A 19,971-nucleotide genomic window follows, 5' to 3' on the forward strand; every position below is an offset into this window, starting at 1 on the left:
CTCAACTCTTGGAGAACCAACAATCTATTAACTGGAGATGAATACAACTTTCTAAGAAAAGAATATCCTGTGACACCTACAATATATTTTATCCCCAAAATACACAAAAATGCTGAACATCCACCAGGAAGACCTATTATATCAGCGCGTAATAGTATTCTAGAACACACTTCACAGTATGTAGACTATTATTTGCAAGGCCATGTCCAGTCGTTACCTTCATATGTGCGAGATACTAATGACTTTTTGACCAAACTGAAAGAATGTGATTGGCAAGACAATTATCTTTTGATTACCCTCGATGTAACCTTTCTTTACACCAGTATACAACATACAGATAGTTTAAATGCACTTGGATATTATTTATCTAAGAGATATAATTCTTTGACTTCACATAGTCAAATGCTTACTGACATGGTAACTTTTTGTCTAAACAATAATGTATTTATGTTCAACAACATGTTTTTTAAGCAGATCAGGGGCGTAGCCATGGGACCCAGCTTCTCCCCCAGCTACGCATGTCTTCACATGGGCTGGTGGGAGGAGCTGGTGGTCCACACAAAATTTCGGTTTGAATGTCAAAATAACATCATTGTCTGGCTGCGTTATATCGATGATCTTTTTGTCATATGGTCAGGATCAGAGCAGTCTGCACTCGATTTTATCAAGGCTTTGAATGACAATTGACAGCAACAATCAGTGCTGAGTCGGTCAATTATTTAGATATGCAAGTCTATATCAAAAACAACAAGATCGTAACAAAATTGTATCGCAAAGAAACTGCAGGCAAAGCTACTTTGCACGCTAACAGTGCACATCCTCGCCATCTCATCAATAGCATTCCCTACGGGGAAATGCTTAGACTCAGAAGAGTCAACAGTGATGCGGTGACTCTTAAACCAGCCCAAACTGAAAGTAAGGTCAGAGTTTTAGCAAGAGGCTATTCTTCAAACACTATTGACAGTGCTATTGCTAAATCAATGACAGTAGAAAGATCAGAGCTACTATGTGGCAAAAAGCTAATCAATGCCAGTGATACTCAAACATCAGCCGTTCAAAGGCCCAAACAATCCTAGAGTTCAATAAACAACATAATGAGATCCGTAAGATGCTGCAACGGAACTGGCCACTGGTATTAGATGATCCAATCATAGGAGCGGAATTGCCCAACAACTTAACTATCACTTACAGTAGGGCTAAGTCAATGAGGGACAGTTTAGTCAAAACTAACTCTGATGTCATAGACAATTGTAATTGGCTATCGACACACAAAGGTTTTTTTAAATGCAAGACATGCAAAGCCCGCCAGCATGCAATAAATACTCTAACATTTGTGACTCCTTTTGGCCCTAGGCAGTTTAAAGTCAACAAACTTCTTACTTGTAAAACGTAATATGTAGTGTATGTCCATGTGCCCTCCAATACATTGGAAGTACCAAACTACAGGCACATAAACGCATTTTACAACATCTGCGAGCAATTAGCAACTTTGACAACACTTATCCTGTAGCCAGACACTTCAGGGATACACATAATTCCAACAATGCCTATCTGAAATATGATCTCATTGATTCAGTGCCAGCCAACCGCAGAGGTGGCAACAGGGAAGAGGCATTGCGTAGATTAGAAACCAAGTATATTCTACTAATGAATTCCAAACAGCCTAATGGATTAAATGTAACTAAAGATCTATACACTTGCATTTGATAGCTATTAACTGTTCTTTTCAAGGGATTCTATGACACTACCATTAGATGGAAAAAAAAAATCTTAGTCATCATCTGCCACGCTTGATGACTCGAACTATCCTCTTATTTTACACATTTTTACATATTTAGTAACATGTGGACTCATATTTAACTATTTATATATTTACATATTTATACAAAATTTTATATTTATTTATTTATTAGACGAACATGATCCGTATTTATAGAATGTGTAATAACTGGTTTTACTCGATTTTATTTAAATTATCATCTGATGATTTATATATTGTCCATATCCATGAGAAATCTTGCCAACGATTCTTTTAAACAAATTCTCGGAGGCACAAAGTGATACGTCCACGTTCTACATTCCTTAGATGTACCACCACATTAATATCCAGGCTGATTGTGGGCCTTTTCATTTGAATAGTCAAAACTGATATGTTTTTTTCTCTTCAGATCAAGCACAAGTTTATTCCCTCGATATATTTTTTCTGATATTTTTTCTGATATACAACATTCTCTAGCGCATCTAGCTCAAACGATATTCTCCAGTTTAGACTATTGGTGATGTCATACAACAGCATTAATTAATTTTTTATGTAAAATAATATTGTTTCCTTTTCTTCACAATTTTATATATAGCACATTTGCACAGAAGTTTAATTTTACAACAGTTTTTAGGATATTATTACACCAAGCCATATGATTGAGATATTAATTACCTGAGATTTAGATATACATTATCATTCAGAATTTAACTTACAAATATTTATATATACTATACTACAGGTTGACAAATCTCATGTGATTAAAACATTGAAAATTACAGCATGTAAACCAAAAAAGACATCTATCAAATTGGTCCAGCAACTTTACATTTAAGTACCTTCTTGCACCTATGAAATACCATATATTGGATGATATACAACAAATATTTATAAAATATATTTGATATAATACAGGTTCAATTGCAGCCAAAATTTTATCAATTGATTGTTATTGACATTATCGATATTTATTTATTGACATTCATATATTTATATTTCCATATATGTATATTGGTTCAGAATTTTGGTTTAACATGAGTGAGTACCAACTGATTGAATGGCTCAAAACATAGAATGAACTACAAAATGAAAGATATCTTCTATGTCTGTGACTGTCGTCAATGTACGTTATTCACTGTGTATGCACTGTCACTTTAAAAGGTAAGAAAACTATCGCAGCATTGTCATGTGAACAAGACTCGGTGGTAGTTGAAATGCGTAATGGCGACTGCTAATTAACAGAGCGATTCTTGTGGTCCGTGTCCGTGATTTCTCGCCAGTATTTGGAGCGTGACGGTGTTTGTAATATATATATATATATGCAACACCATACACTTCTCCTCCAGGAAGTATACACGGACACCAGGGATATTTGCAGTTATCAAATTGGTTTAATGGACTGCACAAACAACGCGTTTCAGCTTTCGCCTTGTTCACCTGAAACGCGTTGTTTGTGCAGTCCATTAAACCAATTTGATAACTGCAAATATCCCTGGTGTCCGTGTATACTTCCTGGAGGAGAAGTGTATGGTGTTGCATAATTGGGGTTGCCGATTACCCCCACACGGACCGCCCAGCAGACAGCCTTCGTCTTTATCGGGACGGGTGTTTTTTGATATATATATATATATCTATCACAATCCTGGTTCACCTCATGTGCGGCGTAAACGGGTACGGACAACAACGTGTTCGTTAAAGTGGATTGCAGTGCTTTATTGAATAGATAAAATCAGCATCCCAAAGTGCAAAAGACAAGTATCCAGCCTAATCGTTTTGACCGCGTTTCCACAAATGATGGTCGTTTTACCAGAATATGGCTAGCTTTTCATTTTCTTGGTAGCAGTGAGCTGTGGGTGCCTATGCGGCTGCGCATGGTGTTGCCCTGCCAGGGGCACTTGGGGTCTGCCGGCAATTTAAAGGTAAAGTGGATGTCACTGTGCTTTAAAGAAAAAAAAAATATTTGTTAAGGTGAAGAGAACTCGTGACTGGCTCTGCCATTATTTCAATTTACGACTTTCAATCCAGTCAGCATTCCTCGGTGTGTGTGTGTGTGAGGTGGGGGTAGGCGAGGCTGAGAGCTTGGATGTAGGAGGCATGCGAAAACATGAGGAGGGGCCATCACACCCTCCACAGTGGGATGGCCAACTTAAGTGTTCTCGTAGTGAAATCGGCAGAGAGGGAGCTAAGAACACAAAGGAGGGACATTTACACAAATGCACCAATAGCAATCCAGCATTTCTGAATGCCACAGATAACAACCAATGGCAATCGGTGGGTGTGCCAAACCCCCACAGAAGAGACATAACAGGTCGATCGAAGCTTGACCTAAAAATTATGAGTATAAGCAGGGCCACTAGAATTATATGTGGTACATATAATAATGTCACAGTGGAGAGCATTCACAAAGTATAGAGGAGCAGCAAATGATCAAAGTAAGCAAATTATAACAACACCGATTAGCTCATTCTAACAGTGGTTATAATTTAATTGTATCACAGGGATTGAAATTAATCAAATATATAGAATAGAATGCATTTCACATTTATACAATTTTAAGAAGCAGGTGCACACAATGTGAGGTGACAAGTGCATAGCAGGGATAAGTGCAGGTGATGTGCAAAGGGAAGGCAGTGCGCATATATGCATCAGCAATCAGTGATGACGACCTATCCTGCCAGATGTCTGGCATACACATGAATGTTAAATCATAACAAAAAGTTGCAGATACATATTCTCTGTCATCTGGGTTTGACACAAAGTAAAACAATGTCAGAATTATATGGCAGGAGAGGGCCAAAATATGCTGCAAGGTTCACTAAATTATGCTGCAAGAAAAGACAAATTATGAGGCCTAGTGCAGCACATTTTCTTATACTATTACTTCATTATTTTGTCATTTTACGCTTGTTAACACTGGGCATTGGTTGCACCATATTAGTACCAATGTAATTAACACCCTAACATAGAAATAAGCAACAGAAAGGTGACCAGCCAACCTTTGTCTTCTACTGTGCGCAGCCATTGTTGCTTAATTCTTTGTAACTTTTGAACCGTTTGAGCTAGAAACAAAGATGTTTTTGGTTAAAATCTGCAGATTATGCAGCAGATGACGAATCATGTGGCAAATGCAGCAGATCTATTAGAAACACAGCACCGGCACAAACTCATAAATTCAGTGGCCCTTAGTATAATGCAGAGCTAATAGGTGTTAGAATAGTATAAGGGTCGGTAAGGCAAATAAGAGAATCAAATTAGTATCAGGTAACCTACATTACATACAAATATTTTGCTAACGGTGTAACTATATGCCAGACATTTAGAAGTCACGGTAATAGTTGCATTGAAACATTAAAATGAGCAGAACACAGTCTAACTTCTTTTTAATAAACGAATATGGGAATTATCCAAAACAAAAATGGACACATTATAGAAGCTGATTAGTAGAATGGGGTCGGCTAGGACAGAATCAGAGGTACTGAGATGGATCAGATAACAAGGAAACAGGAAGAGTAGATAACTGCAATAACTAATGAGATAGCCAACCAAGCCTTGAGAGCATAGTTTGTCTCAAGCGTCATTAGAGAGAGAAAACTTTAAGGATTATTAAACAGAGCAGAAGAGGCAGTGAGAGGTGAATTTACAACGAAAGAGAATGATTTTCATGTTTCAGCGAGAGGGATCGGATAGTGATAATAGCGGGAGGACACATGTTCCAGATCTTTAGAGGACAGCGTGAAACAAAATGGTTTAAAGTGCGTTGTTGGTTGAAGGTCTGGGCATCACCAGCATGGGGCCCACCACCAAACCTCTTGTGCCCCTGCCGATCCCATTGAAGAAAGGTGTCTGTTTGCAATTGGGCTAACAGGAGGGGGGCCATACCTGGGCCACTCAGGGATGGTGTGGGGAGGCCTAGGGGAGGGGGACACTTCATCTTGTGCCAGTTGCAAGGAGATGCATTTTGTCCTGCAATTAGGCCGCCTGCCTGGCTGCCCATTGAGAGACACTGTGGGACACCCATTGTCAGCACTTTACAGTCTGGTCTGTTTCAACTTTCTGCCCCCAAGCTGTTCTCCCACCTTCAGCCCGATATGAGCTGTGAAAGAGGTGCTTGTAGGTGGCAGAGAGGAGGAGCTGCGGCCCAGGAGGAGTCTGCACAAAGCAGCTTCCGAAGTCCTGAAGGTGTCACTTATGTACATTCCCCTTCACCCGGGGCCCCAAAAATCCTAGAACCAGCCCTGGGTCTGGTTTATAAGCCGTCGAATGCCTGTGCTTCAGCTGTAGCGAGAACATCCTTGTTGCTTCCCAGCATGCTCCGCGGTCACAAACTCTACATTTGACTCCTTATATAATCTCTCAATCTCTCTCTCTCTCTCACAGATTTACTTCAGTGACCTCACGCAGCCATCAGCCGAGGACACCTTTCTCACTGAACTGAAAGCTGACCTACAAGAACTAGCACCATATGCTTCTCACAAAAGTGAGTATTTTCCTAAGAGTATCACAGTTTCTTTCCATCTCCTTAAGATGACAGCGAGTGCTCATAAAAAAACTGTTTAGTTAGTTTGGCGTGAAATAACATGCCCATGTTGTCATTTTTTTGCTAGTTCTGCAAACGGTGCATAGCCTTTGCCAGTGTTGATTTTGAACGTTTTTATGGCTTGAACTCTGCATCTTCATAACATAGAGCAGCACCTCTTATGTGGTGCAGCTGGAAGAACACACGGAGTGTGTTGAGTGCTAGAACGTATACTGATTCTTGCTGATGTTTTTTAGCCAACCAAAATATTATGGTTAAACATGCTTGAATGAATCTCGGCCACTAATCTAGTATTCCATGATTTTAGTTTTATCTCTACTATTGCATGCAAACGAGCCTTGGCCTCACCTCAAATGAGCATGCGGGTGTGCTGTGCAATTGGACCACATTCGAATAGCGCAGAACGCCTACCAAAAGCTGGCACATGACAGCCTCTTTTGGCCTCAGTGGTGAGTTGCGGCTTAAGCCCACTTTGTGCTTCTTACCGGTGGGCACACCAGAAACGGCTCAAGCCTCACACCTGGCTGCGGCCCAGCTCATGTCTCATGGGAGTGACCAGCCATATCAGTGGTGAACCTATCCGCATAACCCGTTCCCCTCTTTGGAAACAAAGAAAAGAGCACATTTCTGCTAATGAACGTAGGCTGACAAGTATGCTGCACTTGGGGTATGAACCAAGATGAAGTGTGTGCTTTTGTACTTGAATGTTTGTCCCTAGAACAGTGGTGTGAGTGCAGTCACACAAGTGATAATATATCTGAAGACTGCAGCTAAGCTGCACTTTAGAGGCCTGCGCATGGACAGCCTGTAAAAGAGCAGATTCAACTGGACTAACTTGACTTAATAGGTTGGCTGATTTATTCATTGCTTACAGTGAGGTGTTGTGCTTATCCTAACATAGATTTCTTTATTATATCACGGAAGGCTGGTGAGATCCCATGAAGCAAATGTTTCGTGGACTATCGTTAAGTGGCGAGGGCATGGCAAGCCGGCTTTAAAGTAGTGAGCATTGGAGAATGGGTTATTGGTGGGGGTAAGTATGCACCTACCACTAGCAATAAGGTCACCCATGCAATATACGGGTCCAGACAAGGTCTCAATACATTAGCCCCTGGCTCAAACCTTGGTAGCCGGCTGCGAGCAGGCAGGCTTAATTCAGCAGACAGGTACGTAAAGCATTTAAATACACCAATACACAATAAAAATCCCATACCAGTTTATAAAAATAGGAAATAGTTTTATCTTTAAAATGACACCAAAACAACAACAAGCATTGGCATAGCCAATAGGCCTCGACTTTGGGACCTTATAAGTGTTTAGCTATGCAACAGTTGCATAACTAAATACTTATAATGTCCCAAAAGTGAGACCTATTGGCTATGCAAAGCGCCGCGAAAGTGAAAGTAATCGCGGTAAAGCGTGGCGCGTGTGCACATGCACTGTAGCTCTAGGCTGGCCTGGTAGCACTTTTTGGAGCCCTCTCAATAAGTTTCGCCAGACCAGCGCATGCGCTGGGTCAGGCGAGACCTAAAAATTCAATGTAGGGAACCGCAGATATGATTTTTTAAAGCTGAACTTCTTTATAGTACCTATAGCGCCAACCTGGGACATCCGGTTGCGCTTGACCGGACAAAGTCAAAGTTTGAGGCCGACAGTGATGGAGGCCTGGTCGGATACGCTAAGCAGGAGGCCCCTGTCAAAATGTTACTTTCACACTGAAAAACGTTTCAGGAGGATTTCCTATCGAAGGCAAGAAAGGCACTTTATCAGGCTGCACTCGCAGGGGGTTCGCCGGTTTGATTCAACAGGAGCTCCCGGTCTACTCCTGGGTGTCTTGAGTGCCAGATTTTTCAGCGGGATGAACCTGAAATCTAGTCTGGGTCGCGGTTGCAGGTAGTCGGCTAGACTCAACTTCGGACCGGTTGACTTATTGAGCTTTTTCCAAAAGTTCCTCCAAACCTCTAGAACTTCGTCCTGAAGTTCATCTTGAGGGTTCAAAGTGTCCAAAACAAAAATCTAAGGGTCTAGAAGCTCTGAGATGGTCCTTGGAAGTCTGGACTACAGTTCTCACAATGCACCTGGCAAATTCCTTAAAAGTCCATACTGGGGACTTCTTGAGGGAGATGGCGCAGGCAAGCTCTTTTAACCTGTTGCTTTCAGGGAGTCCACTTCTAATCCTTTTTTAAGCAAGGCAAAGTTCTCTGGGTTGTAGTTCTAAGTGGACAACACGAGCAGTCTTTCAGAGAGCAGTCCTGCGTGGTGCAGAACAGGGATCCAGCAGGGTAATCCATCTTCTTGTAGTTTCAGGCAGCAAATTCAAAGACAGAGCTCGAACTGAACTAGAACTTTCTCGGCCATGGCTGGCATGATCTTCTTCTGTGGGTGACGGTCACGCGGTGATAAATGTTCCAGTTCATCCCTACATGGAGGGAAAAGTGACAGACTTACATTCTTGAGACAATTTGGCTTTGCCTGCTTATGAGTAAAATGTCTCATACACATACTTTAATAATGGCTTTTCCAATCTTCAGCTGAATCTTCACAAATGCTTGAATCCTAATAACAGCAATTTAATGGAGGTGTTACTGCACCAGCCAGCACACATTAGCTATGGCTTGGGCTTACCATCAACTCACAATACACTAAGAGTTATTTTGACGGTGTTTGCTGGGTTTTCCAGCATAAACTCATGCTTTATTTGGGGATGTTCATCTTTATTTTTCCAGTCAATATGGTTTTTGCAAAGTGGAGTCCAAACAGAGTAACTACTGGCAGGTGAGGCCAATCTGTTTTCTCAGCAGTCCTTCAGGATTGCATCACTATGAATAATTTTTAAAAAGGAACTAAGGAAAACATAGTGCTCTTAAGTCATTCCTATACAGGGAGGGAGTGAAGTGGTTTGTGTTGACTTTTCATGTGCCAATCTTTTCACTTGACTTGTGGGAGTAGCTTGCACTTGAAATGCAGCAGTGTTTGTAACAAGTGAGACGGTGGCTGTAGAAATTGTTGAGTCATATCTTAAAATGAAGAAGATATCAGTTGATACTAAATGTTATGCGAAACAGGACTTTCTTCTACTTTTCCACACATACATTTGTAGATAAGCTCAACATAGATAAACCTCCTATAGCCCACTTTTGAGAATTTGCACATCTCATAGGGTGGTGAAAGTATCCTTTACTCCAAACAAGGAAGTAGGCTCTACTAATGTTATTCCCTCTTGTGGTATGTTGTACTAGGAGTTATGTGGTATGTTGTACTTGGATCTGGAGTGATTATGGGTTGAGTGCTCCAGGTGAGATTTTAATGATTTGAACCGTGGAAGTTGAAGCTCGCTGCTGGAGTAGCTCTAACCACTGATGGATAGGGTCTAATATACTGGGCATGAAATCTCAAATAATTACATATTGAGTCCTGTGGAAATTGTTGCCTTTTCACATTGGTGACGACTGGAGGTAACAATCTACGCTTCAGACCTCAACATCAAGGATTTTTATTGACATTGACATTGTGACAAGGGCTATGTGACCGGACACTTACAGCAAAGTTCTTAATAATTGCTACCTTATTCCCTACTCAGAACCTTGCAGGTGAGTGCGGCTTCTATTCTAATTTGCTACATATTAGGACTTTGGCAACCGGATTGGGCACAGGCCGAGCGCACGGCGCTGCAAGGATCTACCCGGCAACTACATCTCAAGCGCACAGCTTGTTGCATGCTCCACCATGTGTGTTGGTTGGAGTTTTTCACACCTTTCTGCTTCACTGCACGAGTCAGCTGGCTCGGTACGGACTCCTTCTTTCGCCACGCACAAGAGCGACACTCACAAGCACGTTGGAATGCCTGACGTGAGGTCAAAGGTTGGAGTGCGCATCAGCACATCACGTCGGTGGCCATCTTATTTTGGGAAACGAGACTTGTGATTAAAAAGCCAGTTCCTCACATAAGTGCTTGGATGTCGTAGCGTGACCGGCAATTGCTTGAATTTCATTTCTCTTCATTTGACTCTGTGAGGGAGGGCATCTACATCCACAGTGAACTACGCCAGCAATTGAACCATTTTATTTTCAGTGAGCTCCTGTGACAGAGGTGGGAAAAGTGAAGAGTGTACCTCTAATGGTTAAGGATGTGCTTAAAAAATAATTGGATTAGTTGAGGGAAATTGGAGTGATTCAAGAGGAAGAGGCAACTGAATAGTTCTCACCGGTAATGATAGCTCAGAAGGTAAATGGGGAAGCTAGACTTTGTGTGGACTTGAGGGAGTTAAATGAGGCTGTGATAGTAGATTGCTATCAACTACCAAATATCACAGAAATGCTATGTTTTCTTAGTGGAGTCAAATACTTTACTTCGTTAGATCTGACCTCGGTGTACCACCAGATAATACATCCACAGTCACAAGTGCTAACCTCATTCTTCACACCTTTTGATCCTTACAAATATGTATGACTGCCTATTGGTTTGAGTTCTGCCTCTGCCGTCTATGGAGCATGTACTGGAGGGTGTTGTTGGCCTGAAGATATATCAAGATGCTGTATTGGTGCCTGGAAGGACTCAGGTGGAGTATGATTTGATGGTGTGTGAAGTATTGAAAAGACTGAGTGAGAATGGGCTGACTTTAAAGCATGCACAGTGCAAATTTTGAGTGTCAGAGATTGAGGATCTTGGACACTAATTACAGCAGAGGGAATTCGGCCTAATGAGGACTTGGTAAATACCATCAAAGAGATGCTAAGTCCTTCTTCTAAGGATGAGCTGGGGAAGTTTTTAGGAACTGCAGAACTCTATAGCAGATTTGTTCCTGGCTTTGATGGGGGAGATAGTAACATAAGGGAGTTGTTAACCCCTTGTATGCCCATGACGAGCTGGACTCGTCATGGAGCACAGTCGCGCTGTGCCCATGATGAGTCCAGCTCGTCATGAGGCATACCCTAGGGAATCCCTCTGGTGCGGGCACCAGAGGGATTCCCTTTCTGCAAAAATAGCCTCGGGAGCTGGGGAAGAGCTTCCCCAGCACCCGAGGCGCCCCCCCCCCTTTCACTGTAATGACGATCGGCGCGCACCTCACGCCGACGTCATTACAGTGAAAGTGAAACTGAAATGAGCCAATGCCCCCACCCCTCCCCCAATAACTACAGTCTTTCTGGGGCATTGGCCCCTAATCTGCCCCTTCGGGGGGGGGGCAGAAAGCCCACTAAACACCAGGGATTAGTTTTTAGTTTTATTTTTAGGGTGGGGGCTGCCCGCAACGGGCACGCCAATGCCCCCCCCACTCGCCACCATTACAGCCTTTCTGCCCCCCCCCCCTGAGGGGCAGATGGGGCATCGGCCCCTAATCTGCCCCCCGAGGGGGCAAAAAGCCCACTAGACACCAGGGAATTGTTAAAAAAAAAAATAGGGGTGGGGGCTGCCCAAAACAGGCAGGCCCATACCCCCACCCCACCCCACTTATTACAGTCTTTCTGCCCCCCTCCCCCCCCCCCGGGGGCAGATGGGGCACTGGCCCCTAATCTGCCCCTTCGGGGGGTGGCAGAAAGCTCACTAAACACCAGGGATTTTTGTTGCGCAATTGTTTTTAGGGTGTGGGCTGCCCTAAACGGGCACGCCAATGCCCCCACTCTCCCCCCCACAAAAATGTCAGTCTTTCTGCCCCCCAGGAGGCAGATGGGAGCTGTAGCCCCCAATCTGCCCCCCCTGGGGGCGCAGAATGTCCACTAGAAACCATGGATTTTTTTTTATTTATTAGTGTAGGGGTAGGGGCTCCCCAAAATGGGCATGACAATACCCCACCCCACCCCCAGAGAAATTCCAGTCTTTCTGCCCCCCCGGGAGGGCAGATGGTGGCAGTGGCCCCTGATCTGCCCCCTGGGGGGGGCAGAAAGCCCAGTAGGCGCCAGCGAGTATGCAGGCTTTTTTTATGCGTGGGGGTGGGGGCTGCCCAAAATGGTCATACCAATGCCCCCACAAAAAATAGCCACAGTCTTTCTGCCCCTTTGGGGGCATATCAGGATGAAACCCCCTTCCCCGATTCCCCCCCAGGGCGGCAGAAACCCCACTGGGCTCCGATTTTTTATTTTTTTTAGCAATGTGCATACCTGTGGATTTTGGGCCCTAGCGCAGTTGGCACGTAGGCAAACCTAGCAAAACTGTACATTCTTTAAAACTAGACACCGAGGGGAATCCTGGATGGGGTGACTTCACTGGCTCTCGCCAGGTTCTGTTACCCAGAATCCATTGCAAACCTAAAAATGTGTTCAAAATAACACATTTTCCTCACATTTCTTTGTCGGAAAGTTCTGGAATCTGCGTGGGTCCACAAAATTCCACCCACCCTGCGTTCCCCAAAGTCTTCAGAGACTATGCTTGCGTGGGTAGGCATAGTGCCCACGTCAGGCAAGGGCCCAAAACCTATTGAGGAGACATCAAAATTACCTATCACAAAACAACCTGGTTTTGCAAAGGGGGTCATACGAGTTTTTGGCCCTGGGCTTGGCGGCCACCTAGGGAAACCTACCAAACCCACACATTTCTGAAAACTAGACACCCGGGGGATTCCAGGGAGGTATGGTTTGCGTGGATCCCCCAACGTTTCCTTACCCAGAATGCCCTGCAAACCTCAAATTTAGCTGAAAAATCACCTTTTTCACACATTTTTGTGTGGGAAAGTTGTGGCATCACCGGGCTGACACAAATTTTCTACCACCCAGCGTTCCCCCGGGTCTCCCGATAAAAACGGTGCCTCACTCGTGTGGGAGGCCCAAGTACCCGCAACAGGCAAGGGCCCAAAACGTAGTGAGGCGCACTACGTTTAGGACCCTTGCCTGTTGAGGCGCACTACGGTTTGGACCCATGCCTGTCACGGGTACTTGGGCCTCCCACACGAGTGAGGCACCGTTTTTATCGGGAGACCCGGGGGAACGCTGGGTTGGTAGGAAATTTGTCATGACGGGCCCGCATGGGTAATCAAAATGAAATTGCTGGGAACTAAACAAGTGCTGGGGAATAAGGAATTGAGAATGAAGAGAGCATTGCGGATAGAGTAAGGAAGGGAGAATTTGAGGAAGAGAAGAAAATTTGGGCAAACGGATGGCTGTGAAGAGTACGAGAGTAAATGTCAGGGATTGGGTAAAAATCATGAACCTGAGAAAAGGAGGGTTGATGTACAAATTTGGTCAACCCATAAAGTTGTTTAAAAATACGATTTAAAACAGAGGATAGTCGCATTTGGAATTTAGGTAGAGTTGTGCTATGGACACGTTCTGCACAATATGGACTAGTCACAAATGGTAGACAAGAACATGATGAATCTGTGATAGAGGGCAGGCAAAGTTCTGAGGAACCCTACACTGGGAGATCTCTTGATGGTGAGAAAACGCTGACTATCAAAAGGAAAAGTTTGCATTTGAGCGGGAGACCAGCCTGCCTTGCAGATTTTGTGGAAACTTGTAATGCATTTTGACATTATATTTAATTTAGAAAAAAATATGCAGAATGTAACTTGTTTTGTATTGCGGGGGAGGTATGTGGTATGTTGTTCTTGGTCCAGGAATGGTTATGGGTTAAGTGCTCCGGATGAGAATGTAACGATTTGAACTGTGGGAGTTGGAGCTGGTTGCTGGAGTAGCTCTGATCTCTGATGGATGGTGATGGGGTCTCATGTACTGGACTTGATATCTAGAATAAAAGGAAAAAACATTTTGAGTCCTGTGGAAATTGTTGGCTTTTTACACCCCTAAGACTATTTGCTGTGAGGCCACCATCCAATTCTAAATATAAAGGCTGTACTTTTCTTTATAAAAGAAGGGAAGTTGATAACGATCCAGATTGCCCAGCTATATGGTACCCAGCATTAGGAGAATAATCTACATGTGGCCTATAAATGAATGTGTTACTTGGCACACCCGATTTGTCTCCCACACAGTTTAAGAGACAAATATTCTGAGATCCCCTTTGCCAGGTTTGGCCCCTACACATGGAAGTCATGCCTAATAACATTGACAGGTAACCCATTTCCTTTATCTGAGTCTGATTGTGTTGTCTGACACACATCATTCCATTTCTTTTTAGCTCCTTCAGTGCATAGGGGTCTGCCTGGGTACATGTCTGTTTCAAACATTGTATTTGTTCCGAAATAATACTACAAGTAGTGCTCCACAAGATCAAGTTTCAAAGTCTTTGTTCCAATTAGCACCAGTTCAGTCTTAACATTTTTGATAGTGAGGTGGGTGGATCAGTGGGTAAGCTGCTGACTGAAACTTAGACATGGAGACATGACTTCCCCACCTGACCATAATAGGCAGTTCTTCAGCAGTTACTTTATCCCCCTGAACATTTTCATTGTGTCATGCTTTTCTTGTATGATATTGCCATCAGAGCTCATCCTGTTTGAAATGGGTGATTACATTGCCTCTCTTTTATATTTCTGTCACTCAGTAGTGGTCCAGCTTGGCCAACTTGTGCATACTCTGCATACAGCACACAAAGAGCTTTATTCCATAACTTTTTCTCAAAGGTTTTGCAGGTACTGTTACTCAAGCCAGTAAATCCAAAATGGGGATTGAAGGGCAATCTTTATCAAGAGACCAATTGACATTGCTGTAGCATAGGGAACTTTTTCATTTCAAAGAGGCTTGGGGAAAGAGACCCGAGCTGTAAATGAGAAGTTTGTTGTCACAAAATGACCATCTGTACTGACCCGTTTGGTGGTGCTCACTAGATCACATAAAATCATTTGTTTTCATCAGGTAGTGGATTATCAAAGAAGAAGACAATGGTGGAGACTCCATCAGCAGATGTACACATTCAGTATAAAAAGGTAAAATCATCATACACAAAATGCTTTCACAGTGGAGAAATGTAGCTGCTGGTTGTTTTGCTTCTAAATATGACAAGGGTTTATCTAATTCAATGTCTTCTGCCATTGTCATAAACACTTCTAGAGTTCACCATTTACTCTACCCTAAATGTTCACCTCTAAGACTATCTTAAAGAAGCTGCATAAAGACCATCTTTTTGTAGGTCTTTGCTGCGGTTACCTCTTTAAGGCCATATTAAGGTCATAATACAGAGCCGTAGCTACTGCAGTAACGCACAAGGTTTACATTGCTGAACTCTTTACTAACCATACTGTGAAGATTCTGAGTGAACTGGCAGTCCAGCACTGAACAGGTGAAGCAGTCCTCCCTTGGACACATAGCTGCATCCTTCAAAATGGTATTCACTACAGTGAGTCCTCAGTATAATGCATTTAGCCATGGGTCTTCCAGTTGTTGGGAAAGTTACCAATATAAGAGGCCAGCTTTAAATCTGTTTGAAAGGGTGAGGCCTGAGACACACGTTATGGCACCAAAGAGAATTAGGTATCAGATGCAAAGTTTAGAGAGACAGAGCTGATGCTTGTTGCAGGGCCTACTGGCAACTGTGAGCACTAATGAGCTGTGCAAGGTTGTGAACCAACGCCATGTTTGGTGGACGCCTCACACTCGAGGAGTGAGCATTGTGAGTGTGGAGCTCCCATTTCAGTGGCCCACTAAGCTTTCTTAGTAATGCCTCCTAAAAATGGGCCAAAAGAAAAAAGTGATTACTACTCCTTAAGATTCCTTTGGTCAGATGTGGGGGAGAATAGTTCTGAGAGCTAGGCAATCCATGTACCACTGCTATCACATAGGGGAAGAGGGTCGTCTCTGAGATCCTGCAGAAAACGTCACATTCTATTTATAGAAAGTTACTGTAGTTGAGGTCAGCGGAGTCCAGACGTCCGTGCCCAGGGGTCAGCCATTATGGCCAATTTGTTACTTATTCATCGTCTAACTTGAAGAAGATGCACACTTTTAATTGGCAACCTTCAAAGAGACCTTGTCCTCTATAGTTGTTCACAATCTACTTTTTAAATGGAGCTGTCTTCCGGAACTACAGACTACTGCTGTTTATAACCAGAGACCCCCGATCCAGGTTACACACAGAGCTGCTCCCATGTCAATCTATTATCGTAACACCCTCTCCCTGGTTAAGCATCAGTTGGAGATTTTTCTACTCTTCTCTACTGATAAACCAGACGTCCTGTTATTGACCGAGACCTGGCTCACTGCTGACTCTGCTCCAGATATACTTGCAGCACTTCCCCCCTGACTATTACATCATGTCTGCTAATAGGTGCTCGGGCAAGTCAGGCGGGGGAGTGGCTGCCGTTATTCACACTGACTTTAGGTTTTGTTCCTTGACATGTCTTCCTCGCACTGACACCGAGAACATAGTGATAAAATTAGAATCAGCTAACGATTCTCTGGTTTGTGTCTTATTATATAGACCACCTAAGCAGATGCCTCTCTTCCCGTTGGCTCTCAGTGAACAGATAGCCAAACTGGTGACGGAGCATGCTAAGGTCCTTCTTGTGGGAGACTTTAATTATTGGTACGGTGATCCCAATGAAGGGCCTCAATCCGCAGAAATGTCTGACCTGCTCAGAAACTTAAATCTCTCCCAGATTGTTTCTTCCCCGACTCAATCTAAGGGTCGGATTTTGGATCAAATATGTGCAATTGGCGTGACTACTTCTATCCCTATTGCTTTACCTTGTGTTTGGTCCGATCACTATCCGTTAAAATTCTCACTCACACAACCATTTCTTCAGAAAATCAATGCGACGGAAGGAGGTTCTGCTAGAAGATGGAATCTTATTAATAAACAAGATTTTCTCAATACACTAGCTGATACAGCTCCACTTCCTGACCATGATGTTAATACCTCGGAAAATAAAGTATCCAAATGGCTTCTTGACGCCAGTAATAAACACGCCCCATTCAAAAAAGTTAAACTAGTACGCCGGGCGGAGGCAAATAGATGGTTCTCGGATGATCTCAAGGCCCAGAAATTGGTCTTGCGTCAATTGGAGAGACAATGGCGTCTGCAATACTCTCGAGGAAAAAGATTACAGTAAATCTCTGCTCAGAAAGAGTACAAGAAAAGTATTCTGACTGCCAAAGCAGCCTTCTTCTCTGATCGCATCCTGAAATCTAACAAAAATTCTAAAGTCATTTTCTCTATAATAGATGAACTTTCCAATCCTGAGCGTACCCTTTTGAAGGTTGCCCCCTCCCAAGGCCTATGCGATTCATTGAATGACTATTTTATTGATAAGATCTCCTTAATAAAAGCTAGTATTCCTACTCATCTCTCTCCTTTGGGCTCCCCTAGTCCACATTGTAATGACAGAACCCTAAGCTGCTTCCCTATCATTAGTGATAAGGCCGTTCAAGATCTATTAGTGGAAACTAAATCAGGCGCACCCTCTGACTGTTGCCCCCCTCGCATCCTAAAAGAGTACCTTGCAATTCATTCTGGTCCTGCTCTCGCATTACTGAATGAATCCATTATATCGGGCACAGTCCACTCGGCTTTTAAAAGAGCTATAGTGGTCCCTCTTTTGAAAAAGCTGGGAGCTGACCCTGCGCTTCTTTCCAACTACCGTCCGATTTCTTTGCTACCCTTCTTGGCCAAAATTTTGGAGGGCTACATAGCAAAATGTCTCTCTAACTTCTTAGAGTTGTCAAAATATTTGGACCCTCATCAGGCTGGCTTCCGACCCGCCCACTCCACCGAAGCTGTGATTCTGTCGGCTGTGGATAGCCTACGGGATTATGCTGATAAAGGCTGCCCCCGAGCCTTGGTCTTGTTGGATCTGTCCGCGGCCTTCGACACGGTCGACCATAGTATTTTGGTCGACCGTGTGAGGAGGGCGGGAGTTCGGGGGACCGCGGCCCGTTGGCTCACCTCTTTTTTGGAGGGCCGCTCACAAGCTGTTCGCCTGGGTCAGTTTTTTCACATCCACATACTACCACCTGTGGGGTACCCCAGGGCTCGGCTCTTTCTCCTCATCTATTTAATATCTATATGGCTCCCCTGATCAAGTCACTCAAAGACAGAAACGTGCTGGTCCTCAACTATGCTAATGACCTTCAGCTCCTTCTTAGGGTTGATAGTTCTAACAACTCTATTACGGAATTCCAGGATACCATGTTATATATCCAAACTTGGATGGATCTCAATCATCTTAAACTGAATCCTGGAAAAACAGAAATAGTCCTTACTGATGCTAGCCATAAGCACTGGGGCCCTCACTATTGGCCCCTAGAACTCGGCCCTCCACCCACCCCTTCCATTTCAGCTAAAACGCTAGGAGTACTTTTGGATAGTGATCTGTCATTGAAAACCCAGGTCAGAGCTGTGGTGTCTAAATGCTTCTTTCAAATGCGCAAAATCAGGAAAATCCACCGTTTCCTCACCCACGACGCTTTAATTCAAGCCATGATCTCTACTATTCCAACTCTGTCTACTTGGGAATGCCCCACTACTTGTTCAACGGACTTCAGTTGGTGCAGAACCAGGCAGCGCGGTTGATTTTTCATCAACCTAAATGGCACTCTGCCTCCCCATTGTTGAGGAAACTACATTGGCTTCCAATATCACAGCGCTGTTTTTAAGACTGGCTGCCTTATTTTTAAATCTTTGCATGGCACCAGCCCTGAGTTCATCAATAATCTGATACTCAGGTATTCTCCTACACGTTACCTAAGGTCCGCTCATCTATCTTTTCTCACTATCCCAGACTTTAAAAGGGTACGTCTAGGAGGCCGCAGATTCGCCATTCTCGCCCCCAAACTGTGGAACTCCTTTCCGCTTGAAATTCGATCCTGCACTAACCTTCTCCAATTCAGGAAACTCCTGAAAACCTGGCTGTTTACACAGGGTTAGCTTCTGCCTCTGTCAACTTTTGAGCCCTAGCGCCATGAAGCCAATCGGCGTACGTGCGCTCTACAAATTCCCACTAACATTAACAGACGTTCAAAGCAAATATGATTTCCACTGATTTCCATATTCGAACCCAGAAGGGTGCTTTTCAGCAACTGTCAACTGACATACTTTCTAGGATTTTATTTGAGAATAAATTTGAGTTTTTCAATAATGTTGTAAGGTGAGAGTGTTAGTCCTTTTCCTTATTCCAGAGAGAAAAAATATAGGAGATATTCTGGGGAAATTCTTTTCTATAGAAATTTCTGGTGTTGCTTCCCACATTCCAATAGATGGAAATCGAATGATGAAAATTCATACCAGAGGTTGTGGCAAAGATGTGATTGACATTCACCATCATTGTCAATTTGGGATCACCTAAACAGATGGAGGAGCTTAAAAGGGCAGTCACTAGGAAAAAGGAGTTGACTATGAGACACAACAATATATATTTTTTTAACCACAAACTCTATGTTCCCATTGGCTCAGTTGCAAAAATGTGAGCGAGTTAAGAAAATCTCCTCATATCTGCAGGAACGGGAGTCACAAAGGGTTGTTCACAATAGTCATAAGCATATTCACCGAAGCAGCCAGAAATGTATGTTTTCAACCGGAGCAGAGCACAACCTTAATGCTAGCAGCTGATTCCAGAAAGGTTTGATGGTTCCTCACCACTAATGTTTGTTGAAGGCTAGCACACTGCTGAACGATATGATACCTCTTTCCAAAAAGGATTTGTTATAACTTATTACACATGTGTAATTGGATAACTGTTGTGGTTGTTCTAAGCTATTGATAGACTTCTTTTTTTTTTTTCTATTCATGCACCCTTCTGCCACTTAGACAACACACTCAACTTATGCTGAGGTGGGCGACGGAGTGTATTGA

General features: G+C 43.4%; 1 protein-coding gene across 4 annotated transcripts in view; it reads left to right on the top strand.

Moving 5' to 3' along the window:
- Positions 1 to 19,971, top strand: part of PIK3R6 (phosphoinositide-3-kinase regulatory subunit 6) — a 521,088-nt gene that overhangs the window by 456,126 nt on the left and 44,991 nt on the right. For all 4 annotated transcript variants that reach the window (XM_085616834.1, XM_085616836.1, XM_085616835.1 and 1 more), the window contains 2 exons: positions 6,137 to 6,236; positions 15,042 to 15,112. In XM_085616834.1, coding sequence (XP_085472960.1) covers positions 6,137 to 6,236; positions 15,042 to 15,112 — 171 coding nt within the window. The remainder of the gene's footprint in view (positions 1 to 6,136; positions 6,237 to 15,041; positions 15,113 to 19,971) is intronic.

The sequence above is a fragment of the Triturus cristatus genome, chromosome 7, assembly GCF_964204655.1.
Source record: "Triturus cristatus chromosome 7, aTriCri1.1, whole genome shotgun sequence".
Taxonomy (NCBI): Eukaryota; Metazoa; Chordata; class Amphibia; order Caudata; family Salamandridae; genus Triturus; species Triturus cristatus.